Below are 13,014 nucleotides of genomic sequence, written 5' to 3' on the forward strand. Positions count from 1 at the left end.
ATTTTAAACTATTCCATCTGACTTGCACCTTGAAAGTTTTCAGGGGAGAATTCTAACTGTGTAAGCAGACACTAGGAGCTGCTGAAAGATCAGCTAACACCCAAGATTAGTTGCTACAGAGCTGTCACGTAGGTTATTAGCAGAAATGGAGACCTGTAAGTTGTCAGGGAAATTACATCTCTAACTCTTCAGTGGGAACTAGTATTCTGGACAAAATACACAGAGGAATTGCTTTAGTCATCTGTAGCCTTTAACAAACACATATCAGGTGCATTTACATAGCAATGCTACAAAATTGATTCTCCCTCAGGAACTTAAATGGTTCTCCTGAATGCCCTTTATCCACCCAAATATTTAGGCTTTCTACAGATTAATGTTCTCCCTTCTCCCCATCTTCCCTTCATCTTGCTCCCACTTGCCCTCTTCAGATGTGGGTCATCAGCAACACATGTGGCATTCTCAAACACCTCTGTTTATAATGCGATACACTGGCTTTTTCTTCTGCTCATTCTAATGCCACAGTATCTTCTTAATTTGTATCATTCATAAACAACTATTACATTAAAAATACCTCTACAAATGAAAGCATGTATTTGCTTTTCCACTACAGTATTTCTGAACAGTGATAATAAGTATCTGCCAGTCCCAAAGACACACAAATTCACCCAGGAATTGCGTACAACAAATGACTTTCAGAGGCTTGGCCTTGCTGCTTCAACTTAAAGCATTTCCTAACAAGGATAAGGCTTTTCTGATAAAATAAGGTTTGTGTTGCTTATAGAAGAAATACACATAAATTTCTCATTTATGAAATCTGTATTTCTACATCAACATCTCCTGACTTCAGTTTCCTTCCATTTTGACCTCTGAGTCATCATCTGTTCTTACAACCAACCTGTCATTACCAAATTTCTAAATGTCAAATATATAAGTATACAGACCATATCAACTAACAATGTTCTCTCTATAGCCTTGCTTCAATCTACTTTTCAGAAACATCAGCCATAAACTTCAATAATGCTGTAGTAGGCAGACAAAAATTTTTATAGACTATTATCTTGGTTTTCTGGACTAGACAAGCCTTTCTAAAAAAAGGAGAAAAGCTTCACTATTTACAGTGACAGGTAAAAGTGAGGCTCTAAAGAAGGCCTTGTTTTGCCTTTTCCAACATAGCCCTCTCTCTCTACTACATTTTGGTGGTGTTCAAGGTTTTCATTTTCCTTCATCTTACAGAGTTCTTCCAAGGAGAGCATAAAACTTAAGACACAAGCTACGCACTTGTTCAATATTTCTGATAGACAACAAATGATTGCTAAGCATTTTCCAAGGTCTGACATACCTACAGACTAACCATCACTTGCACATATTTTTTGTATTACTTGCAAATTGATGTGTCTTGTGTTAACCACCGACATTTAATTAGTTTGCATAAATTTTACTACTAGTCATTTATGGCCACGTTAATTTTTGTATATTAATCCACACTTTAAAAAAATAAAATTACATACACCTTTTAAGGTGACTCTAAGTTGTAACAACTGACCAGCAGTACTTTTATTGTATTAACCATGCCAAGAGAAGGAGAAGGACTGAGGTATGTAAAACAACAATCAAAACATTACCATTTTATCAGCATGCTCAAAAATGTCCCTTAATATAAAAGTTTCACTTATGTCAAACTACTCCTGAAACAGTTTGGAAAAGCATCTCATCCTTGTTGCCCTCATTTTCCTTTTTTCACTTCCTTTGAACAATATTTATAAGAACCCTTAGCACTTACATCTGGAATAAAACCAATTTCATTAAGGTGGTTACTCAGCTCTGGATCGTGGAATGCAATCATCTGGGAAAACACCGTCAGGTATTCTGAAATGATAAGCAAATTCAAGATCATCATCAAAAATGCAAGCCACCACATGCTGCTAGCTCACAATAGAGCTGTAGAAAAGGAAGAACACTATTTTTAAAAAAAAAAACATACGATAAAGCAGCAAGGAAATACCACTACTGTCCTCCTTGTCACCATTACATTCAATACAGAGGAAGAAAGGTTTCATTTCTCTTCCTCAGTACTTCTCAATTTGGATTTTCAACAATGGTTTACTTGGTTCATACTTAGGTTGTGAGATGTGTTAAACATGCAAAGTTATAGACTTTGCAGTATGAGTATGAGCCACAAGATATTGATGTAAGCAAATTAGAACAAGACTGTTGCAAGGATTTTTAAGAGCCAAACTGTTTTAGTGATACACAAAGTTTATACTCTTTAAATTATATACTGTGTGGTTTCTTTTCTACAAAGTTAAATCTTGTAATCCAGAAGTTGAGGTTTTAAGGCAATGGGGCTTTAAGGTTACCATTTCCATGATCAGTAACATCTTAATTTGTATTTTTCAGAACAGATAAGGAGAAATACTTATTGTAAAAGACAGAATTTATTACATCTTCCACATGGCACATTAGGCTGACGGGTACAATTTAATTAAGTTGCCTAAATAACACTTGCTTTTAATTGGAAGAGAAGCAGACAGCAGAACACAGACACTGACAGATTTTTCTCTCTCTGTTCTGCCCCTCTCCCAATTTTGTCCACGCTGTCATATGCTTTGTTAGAAGGAAGATGAAGAGGCAATAACATTGCAATTTCATAACAGATGGCAATTCCTTTTCCTCCATGCTCCCAAGAAGAGAGTAATTAGGGCCCAGACAGCTAGTTAAGGGGAAGAAGCGACAGAGGTCTCTTAAGCTCCCAGATCAGAATATGCCAGTATCTCAATGCTCCACAGTCTACTGTCCCCAAATATAAGCCCCCAAACATCAAGTCCACACAGCTCCACAACGTAGCCATCCAGAGTTGCCATTGCTTCCCGTAAAGTCTACTGTAGGGACTAGCTGTCTCTCTCAGGTGAGAGCAAATAACTTCCTATTACTCAGGTTGTCTTCATTGCAGAAGTGGCAAAATTAAATTCCAATTCCCTCTGCTAAGAAGCACTGAAGCAGCTCTGCTGGGATAATTCCATGCATAGACACCTTTATTTAAGAATAGAAGTGGGTCTAAACATTCAGTTGTTTATAGACTCCTATCTTACTTAAATCTTGATTATCTGCACTCAAGTTAGCTCCCCTCTGGTTAACCCAGCAAGTTAAGGACAATCGCTCTGTAAAGTAATTCTATTTGGACTAGAAATTGTAAAAGCTGATTCTGCCTCAGAAAGACCGATAAACAATGCTCTCACTGTAAGAACACAAGGGAAACAAGCCACAGTCCTACGGCATATTGTACTTGAAAGGATGCTTAATTCCTCAAGGTAAGTTGCAATAAAAATTAAGACCTCTTGAGCCTACTTCAGAACTTCACAACTTTTGCTTCAGTCAACTTTGCAAAGACAAAGCCACAGCACACTAAACCTCTTAGGAGGTTTCTGGCACCTTAGGAACGCCAGCCTCCCCCTCTGATACTGCAACTCCATTATGCCACAGATGCCCTTGCAGCACCTAGCTGGGGAGTTAAGTGGGTAAACAGACTGATAATGACTTTTGTGTCACCAAGGCCAGACTGCTCTGGGGCAACTCACATATCTCATGTTTTCTCAGTTTTGAGCCAAAATTATTCACACACATAGAAGTTATGGAGATAACTGAATCCACGCTTTAAATTCATACCACACAACATGATAGTGATCACAAGTCAGGGACAGCAAAACAGTAATCCTACACATTCCTACACATTCAGCCATATGCTGATGAAAACAATTTCACCATTAGCTTCCCTGAAGCACATTTATTTTAAAAATGAAGATTCATACCCATGATGGTTCTCTACAGATATATGACAGGGTGATAAATACCATCTTTATTTGACTAGCCAGTCTCATGAAATATAATTACTGTATGGGATTACATGGTTAATTAAGGGTCTATTGAAAACACACAAATCTTCACAAAAACGTATTGCTTAGGTCCAGCCAATGGCTGTTGGTTGGAATTTTATTATATGAATTTTTGTTTTACATAGTGGGGTATTCCATACCCAAACCCCTTTAACTGCTCTTGCTTCCTATTTCATGTAAGGAAATACATCTGATAAGCTTAGAAAAAACAGCTGTGTTCATTGTATAGGACAAGTTCAGAAACAATGTATGTCGAACTCTGCAGTTTGAAAGATTCCTCCTGTCCATCCCTACGTGAAAGACACATAGAAGCTAAGAAGCTGAAATTGCAGGATGTTAATCATCCTTAACACTTTCTTCCAACCCAATAAAGCAGGGAAATTACACAGAATTCTCCTTTAAAACAGTATTTACACGTTATTGTTTGACATATGACCCTAGAAAGGATTAAATCAGAATACTGAAATAATCCCAAAAGGTCCAGTCTCCCCAGGTCCTTGACGATGTCAGTTGTTGCACAGGAACTCAGAAACACATAGACTGCTTTGGTTCACAGAATCCTAATTTCTAACTTTGGCTGATAAATATTTTTGTAAAGCCCCTCTGAAATAACATGAGGGAACTCTAGAGAGCGAAAGTAGTATTTTATGCAAGAGTATACCCACTTGAGAAAAGTCTTGACCAAGCTATTAATCTTGAAGTCTAAAGTGGTTGTCTCCACAGGAGCATCTGATACAATATAGTTACTCTTTTCATCTTTAGACCTTTTACTGTCCCTTTTTTCCCCCCAGCAAGCACTCTTTCTTTACAGAAGAATGCAAACAAGTTCTCTTGAATAGTTTTTCAAACTATTGTTTTATATATTCAATTCCTAACAGCTCTTACCCACTGTCTTTGACATGTAAACTCTCCTTACCACTGTGTTCCCTCCTTATTTTAGCTCTCTCCCTATTATCCAATATGTCACTCCTTTTACGTCGAATTTTTTTTGTTGATCCATTCTTAATTTCCTTTAATTTTTTGAAGACAAATGACAGACACCATTTCTAAGTCAAGGCATTTCACAAGTTATATACAAAAGAATTTCTTTAAAAGATATACAGGGACAGCAAGCCATACTGAAACCCAGTATTCAATGAAGACTCATAACTGCTTGCAATTAAAAACATTCGTTACCACCTGTTTTTTTTAAACTACTGATGGCTTTTCAAACAGTTTCTTTTGGTGTTTAAAAACTGCAAGACAAATTAGCTTTCCAACACAGATTGTGACAGGGTAGCTTTCTAGGTCTAGACAAATCCTTCTTTGTGTTTCCATGAAATTTACAATTAATTTTCAAGTAGAACAGACATTTAGCTCCTAGCCCGTGTTTTCATTTATCTGAGATACCTATATAGTTGTTGAAGACTGAACTATGGAACATGATTCCTCAGAGTTCTCCAACTCCTGTCCTGTATTCAATAACATTATCTTCGTTCAGTAAGAAATCCCCCTCAAATCCCTAACTCTCTCAATACTGTAACTTCCATTTTCTGAGGAGTCCCTAGTTTGTACTGTTCCTCTTCATTTTCCCTCATAGTCAAAATAGCTCCTGTAACAGCATGATTTTGATCACCTGAAGAGTAGGTCTTTACAAGCTAACACTGGAAAGACTATTTCCTCATTTTACAACTTTGCGTGATCAACTGACTCTTACCTTGGATATTACCCAGAGCATTTTTTGGGTGGGGTTTTTTTTGTGTGTGTGCAGCTGGGTTTTTTCTGCTGCCCGAATCTTTACCCACTTATTTCTTTACTATTTTTCTTTCAGAGCTGTTGTCCTTATTTATCAAAAATAAAGCTTTTGAAAGAAACAGGTTGATATTTCTATAGTGTGATTCTAGTTGGGTTACAATTTTACAACCACTGGAAAAAGTATATTTGTGTATCCAGAAATAATTCTACTTCTGTCAGAACTACAAAAAAAAAAATTAAAGGTATTTACTTACCTTGAATAACATGAGAATTATCCTTCAGAAAGAAGTTATACAAATACTTGGGGATAAAAGCAGACATGCAGGCATATGCCAGAGCTGAAAGAATTAGAAAAATGGATGCAACTACAGCGGTAGAAACATAAGTACACCTAAAAAAGTTCATTATTAAGCACATAAGAAGCATAAATACTTAAATGAATCTATGCACAAAAATGATTGTAAAACACATGAAAAGGGCACACTCCGCATAAAAGAATTTTAAAAGCTCCTAAAAAAAGTCTCCTTCTGTCACTGAGTAATCAATATAAAGCTGGCTGGACCTGATCTGCTCCCAGTTTATTTCCATACTTTTAAGTGACAAAGTAATGAGATGATGTTTGGAAAGCCATGATGATGTTTGTATCAAAAAGTGAAGGTCCATGGATGAATAAAATTTTAGAACACAGTTTCAGACAACTGCATTGTTGCAGTCTTCTAGGTTTTCTCCTATAAAACTTACACTCAGTTTATGCTCCATCAGACTAGCATCTTGTCTCTTACTTCAGCTCAGAGACTAAAGACTATAGAATTCAGAAGAAAAAACAGTGGAATATAATTAAAAATACTGCCAAAAAATGGACAAAAACATCTTAAATTTTTCAATGGCTCCTCACATACATAGCAAATAGAGATTAGAGGGTAAAAACTTAAGTGTTTATCCCCTTGATTAATTCCTGGGAACTTGGCTGAGAGACAATCTAGACAATCTATTCTAATACAATTCTTAGCCATGGTGATAGACCACAGATATAAAAGAGAAATCTAGGTTTGTTGTAAATTGTCCAAAGACAATAAATATAATTTTGGATGTTTCTAAGCAAAACATCAGATTTATAGCAAATATGACAGAGGGTCATGTTATAAACAAATTGTGTGTTACAACTTTTCTAGCATTGAAACCACTTTTTAAACACCCAAGCCAAATGTGTACAGTTAAGTTCGTAAACCAGAACAGAAATTTTTACACAATTCACTACTATCATACATTGCTTCAATGGGAAGGAAACCAGGTTCTACAATTAGATTGTATAGGAACATGTCCAAAAGCAAGAAAAACCTGTTAAAATTAGTGTGCACAGTAGGCATAATAGGAGTCATGGTCCTAAGAAACTAGTTTCCCCCCCCACACCTTATATAAAGAAAGCCAGGTGCAAGAGAATACAAGATTGAACTAGACCTATTCCGAACAAATTACATTTGAAGAAGATAAAGGCCACATATCCGAAGCTGGTCCGATAAGCTTTGAGGCATTTCAAACCACCATCAGCTTTTCCGAATAAAGCTAGTCTGACAGGTTAACAGTTAGGTTAACAAATAATGCATTCACATTAAACAAGGCTGAACTACAGCCTCACTGAAAAAGACACGTACTAGAGAAAAAAACCTTGATTATAGAAAAGCAAGAAACATTTGTACTTTTAATCATATCTTCATTACTGTACTTGGCAATAAACACAGGGTTTGAACCCCTGCTTGAACAACAGTACACCACATACACTTTTCAAAAACCAACCACTTCTTTTGACCTGTGGCAACAAGAGCTTTAAAATTCCTTTGTAGCTCCAGGAAGTTTCCACCTATAAATGGGCACACATGCATCTGTCTACAACTAGATACAGATGACAGACTGTGCTTCCCCTTCACCCGCAGCAGAAAAAGGTACTCACCTTCATTGTTAAAATTCAAGTACAGAAATGGTGCACAAAGAGAGTCAAGACCTAAAGAGAGAAGAGCCACAAAGAAACGGCATAAGGAGCTCATTTATTGTAATGCATAAGATAAATTAATTAATCATGAAAATTTGCATACTTAATACTGATTATAATACTACAATATCAGGCTTCACATGTAATACTGAGAACAACTGTGAAATCAATGCATGAAAGCAGAGAGGATTTCAAATTGTTGAACTATAATGATGAATTGATTATTCTGCCAAGGCTTCCAAGATATGCAATTTACCATCCCAAGAACTTGCTCAGTACCTTCTGCAGTTTTACCTTGGAACGGAACAGTAAGCAAAGACTTTTTTTTTTTAATTAAGGTGATTGAAACTTTAGGAGAGTAAATATATAAGAAAAAGTGGGGCAATTTTGCATTACAAATTAAATATAAGCTAGTAGGATCTAAATTTGCAATAACCCATGGGTTCATTCTTCAACATAAATAGAAAGGAAACCACTCAAAAAAAAGCTTACATTGAAGGGGGAAGAGAGGAGGTATTTTTAAGTCAGCCGTGGCTTTTCAGTGAATTATTTGACCTTGCCAGCTAGTCAAACTCACCTTGCCAATACACCAAATCAGGATGGGAAACAACCCAGGCCTTCAACACACGTCTGAACTTTGCATGACCCTCTGGTGATGACAGCAATTCATCATACTGATGGCAACGAGGAATATCAACTTCTATCTGCACCACAGCCAAGCATATAACGTAAAGAGAAATCAGGGTAAGTGAGGTAGTACTACAGCAATCTTGCAACACTAGAGGTGGAAGTCAGCCAGAGAATGTAGGTTAGACCATCATCATAAACAGTCTGCTTCCTCCATCACTCTCAAAACCAAAACTGAAAGGGGTCAGAGGACTAACAGCCCTGTCTGAGATTAAAAACAGAGATTTCGCCCCTACCCCACCGCAGATTCCTATTTTTAAAAGTGTTCTAACCCTTGAAAAAGGCAGAAAGCAGATTCCAGTTATAATTTTTTTCTGACCCAACTTTTGGACTCATTTCAGGTGCTAATATCACTTTGCTTTACAGGATTCTCAGAACCGTGTACCCAATTTGATGGAAAATATTTCTTTAACCAGTCGAAAGGAACAGCTGCTGTTCGTCATGTCTTTTTATGTGTGGCAAGACTTCCTGGAGAACCAAAATCCTCAAGAACGCACTTCTGTGAAGCACAGTTCACCTTACAGGATCTCAGGGTACTCAGCACTATCTGGTACAAGGTCCAACAGGCACAAAAAAAAATTCGATAAAAACAGCACTTTTAACAATACAGCAGTAATATTGTTCACTACACCTCGCTGCTGCTACAGAAACAGTGATTCTGAAGTAAAAGAGGATTTCATTTTCCACGTTATAATTTGAGTTAAACTACTTCTTCCTTTCTGTTTTGCAAGATTCTTGCTACAGCATAAGGTTAGAGGACAGGGGAACCCTTTTAATATTATCAGCCACATCTGCTGTAATAGGCACATGACTGCGACTGGTGGAAAAGCTCTTTGCATTACTTTAAGTAACAATATTTGATAACACTGGAGGTCTTACTTGTCTGTCTGTAGGAATCGGTGTGTCTTTATCAATGGCATCATATTTTGCTTGTATGGCACCCTAAATGTGGAAGAATAATATCTGAATGTAGAAAGCCCTTACTAATGTAAGTGTACATTACAGTGTACATGCTGATATACAGAAGTTGACTGTTTTTGTTAGGTGCTTTAGTTAGCAACATTCCCCCCCCCCCCAAATTCCCCAAGTACAGAAAATTCTGACAGCTGAATTTTAACAAAACCATCTTTATTTTTTCATAATTCAGGACATATAGACCTTTCTGTGACCTCCTCAGTATCGTCTTCAGTGATTTTCAGTTTTATGCAGAAAGCTATGTACTTGTTACAGTTTTCCATTTTCAAGTCAAGAGATGCTCTCAATTTAAATTCAGTGCTTATCTCAGCCACTGGCAAGTGGCTTTCAGCATTGTCTCTGTAAAGGCACTGAATCTAGCTGCCTGTTAATTAATATTGGTATTACCAATATACATTACTCTTAAGTAGCCTGTCCTTGCATGAATTCCAAGTCAGGCATGGTAACAAGCCCATCTTAATATTATGGGACAGGGAAACACTACCCACAAGCTACAGATGGTAAGCCAATGAAGCATAAGAACAGACTCATCTCCCAAGACCCAGGCTACAACACTGAGCAGCAGTTGTTCTTTACCTTTACAGCTTTTTATGGGTCATACTCAGTAGCACTCAGCAAATCATGTCCTAAGCTAAATATCCTAAATAACCTGGGATGTGTTCTCTTGTAAGAACCTCTCTGCTGCACTACTGCAGATTGCAAGCAGGGTAGATGCAAAAGCTGGATAGTCAAGCAATCTCTGTAAGTCCTCCTCATTTCTGGGACATTCCTTTCTAGGCCTTGCCCAAAACAGTTATATTTAATTTATTTATTCTCCAGTCTTTGGAGAAAGTGCATTGATCGCTAAGTCAGAAAAATACATTTGATATGTTTCATCCTGTTTTGCCCAAGTATTGCTGACTGGAGCAGAAAGATTCTAACTGCATTTCACAAAAAATATTAAAAATAAAAACAAACAAAAAAATCTGTTAACTACCAGTTGTATTTAAACAATCTAGCAAAACTTGGCTGTATGGGTAGTATTTTCCCATCCCATAATCAAAATTAAAGGCAGTCAAGTTTACATGTATTCTCTGAAATCAAATAATATTAGACACAAGAAGCAAATTTGTCTCAACATAGTCTTTGTTCACACAATTTCATTACTCATTTTGTTTGAAATTACAGTAATTCTACCTGCCAAATCTTCAAATCCAGTCCAGCCTCCCTGTCAATCCCATTCCCTCCCCAGTCTGTACTGGAACTTCTGCAAATGCCCTCCCACCACCCTTACCTCAACACCCAACAGGGCAGCCCAAGTTATGCCTCTCAGAAGAGGAGGGATGTCAACCCTGGCTTCTTTCCAAATTTGGTTTTTCTTATATGGATAGGCCTTCAAAGAGAAAAGATTAACAGCAAAAAAATGTTACCACGTAACTGAAGCAATTCAAATCCCAGTCCTGGGATGATCTTTCCCCAAAAGTACAAATGCTGTCAGTCTGAACAGTGAATGCTAATTTTACAAGTAAATTCAATTCCTAAATGGAAGGCCTGGATGGACGACTACTGTTTGATGTTAAAATACCCACTCCTTCTCACAAATGTATTCACATGCTTTGGTGTATGCTGGACATACAAATTTATTAATCCACATTTCTATTAAGAGTTTTTTCTTCATTATATGTTTCTTTTCATACTATGCATCCAACTTTGTTTTATTAAACATTTCTAGTTTATACCTTCCTAAGTACTGCACTTGATGATGGGCATCAGCGTGCTCTCATTCTTAAGCAAAAATCCATCTACCTGCATACATGTAAATTAGGGACTGGTATTTTCCCCCCTCAGTATAAAACCTGTATTTCTAACATGGCACTGCTACAGTAAAGACTGACACTGTTTTCAAGTACCTTACTGCTTGGAAATGCAGAAATGTTACAGGCATATTTATACCTACAATAGCTTAGTCTGTTATGAAATAAAGGATGCAGAAGTATTTTCTTAATTAAATAACAGGTATTCGCAGCTCTATTTTCATGTGCATACTTTAAAATCTATTTTTATATTAATCACTATTAAAAAGACCTATTTCTTACAGTTTTACTTTCAATCTTATACTTCTGTAGCGTTTTTTTCCCCCTTTCCCATTGTGGTTGTATCTCTGTTTCCTTTTTCAATTACCTGGTCCTTTAAAAATCCTCTAATTAACAGACCAAATCCAATTATCCAGCATCAGAAAGATTCCATACCTTCAACAACCTGTCAAACAGGACAATTCTATTTAGCTGGTACTCTGTGTCCCTCTCCCGGATGATCAGAGGAAGACTAGCAGCTGCAGACAGCTCATTACTACTATTTGAATGAGGTAAAGATGACTGGCTGGAAAAAGAGGACAGTAGTAGTGAACAGCAATACAAATCATTGTGAAAAAAATGAGTACTTTGTGATGCACTTCTCAGTCAGATAGAAATATAAATGGATAATTTTGAATATTCAGCACAAGCAGTTGATTTCATAGAATCTTTGGGTTGGAAGGGACCTTTTAAGGTCATCTACTCCAAGTCCCCTGCAATGAGCAGGAACATCTTCAATTACATAAGGTTGCTCAGAGCCCCGTCCAACCTGATCTGGAATGGTTCCAGGGATGGGGCATCTACCACCTCTCTGGGCAACCTGTGCCGGTGTTTCGCCACCCTCACTGTGAAAAATGTCTTCTTTGTATCTAGTCTAAATCTGCCCTGTCTTCATTTAAAACCATTACCCCTTGTCCTGTCACTACAGGCCCTGCTAAAAAGTCTGTCCCCATCTTTCTTATAAGCCCCCTTTAAGTATTGGAAGGCTGCAATAAGGTCTCCCTGGAGCCTTCTCTTCTCCAGGTTGAACAACCCTAATCCTCTCAGCCTGTCTTCATCGGAGAGGTGTTCCATCCCTCTGATCATCTTTGTGGCCCTCCTCTGGACCTGTTCCAACAGCTCTACGTCTTTCCTGTGCTGAGGGCTCCAGAGCTGGACGCAGGACTCCAGGTGGGGTCTCGTGAGAGTGGAGTATAGGGGTAGAATCACCTTCCTTGACCTGCTGGCCACGCTTCTTTGGATGCGGCCCAGGATACAGTTGGCCTTCTGGGCTGTGAGCGCACATTGACGGCTCATGTCCAGCTTTTCATCCACCAGCACCCCCAAGACCTTCTCGGCAGGGGTGGCCTCGCGTCCCCTGAGGGTTGCACCGACCCAGGTGCAGGACCCTGCACTTGCCCTTGTTGAACCTCATGAGTTTCACACGGGCCCATGCCTCGAGCTTGTCCAGGTCCCTCTGGATGGCATCCCATCCCTCAGGCATGTCAACCACACCAGTTACCAGAAGAGACAAACAGGTCAGGATTCTCAGTTTGGTATCAGGGCCTTAAGTTCACCAGTGTGGAGTGCTTATCATCTCTCGTTGACTTTAAGAGCCAAACAAGGACATGTGAGGTTTGCTTTTGGAAGACAGCTCTGTCTAGCTGTGCAGTGTGCCACTCAAATAAAACTAGTAACCCGAAATTCAGTCCCTTATATATGTACAAAGTTACACACACACTTACTCATCTTCAAGCAATGGATAAAATGCTTCCCCACCAACATCCTTCAGTCTCTGAAACGAATAATAAAAAAACCTCATTATCAGAATGCTGCTTAGAATTCAAGTGGAAATATTTAGTGGAATACAAAAACTATTAATTATATAATATCAATATTTGATATTTATTATTAATATTGTCTATTAATA

General features: G+C 37.9%; 1 protein-coding gene across 1 annotated transcript; it reads right to left on the reverse strand.

Moving 5' to 3' along the window:
- Nucleotides 1-1,780: 1,780 nt before the first annotated feature.
- Nucleotides 1,781-12,879, reverse strand: LOC104625451 (TBC domain-containing protein kinase-like protein; the record flags this gene model as incomplete). Its single annotated transcript, XM_010293076.1, has 8 exons — nucleotides 1,781-1,866; nucleotides 5,879-5,962; nucleotides 7,573-7,623; nucleotides 8,189-8,315; nucleotides 9,178-9,240; nucleotides 10,547-10,645; nucleotides 11,502-11,631; nucleotides 12,830-12,879. Coding segments are annotated over 8 exons (690 nt in total), but the record flags the coding sequence as incomplete, so codon positions are not given.
- Between the last annotated feature and the right edge of the window lie 135 nt (nucleotides 12,880-13,014).

The sequence above is a fragment of the Phaethon lepturus genome, unplaced genomic scaffold, assembly GCF_000687285.1.
Source record: "Phaethon lepturus isolate BGI_N335 unplaced genomic scaffold, ASM68728v1 scaffold17678, whole genome shotgun sequence".
NCBI classification, from domain to species: Eukaryota; Metazoa; Chordata; class Aves; order Phaethontiformes; family Phaethontidae; genus Phaethon; species Phaethon lepturus.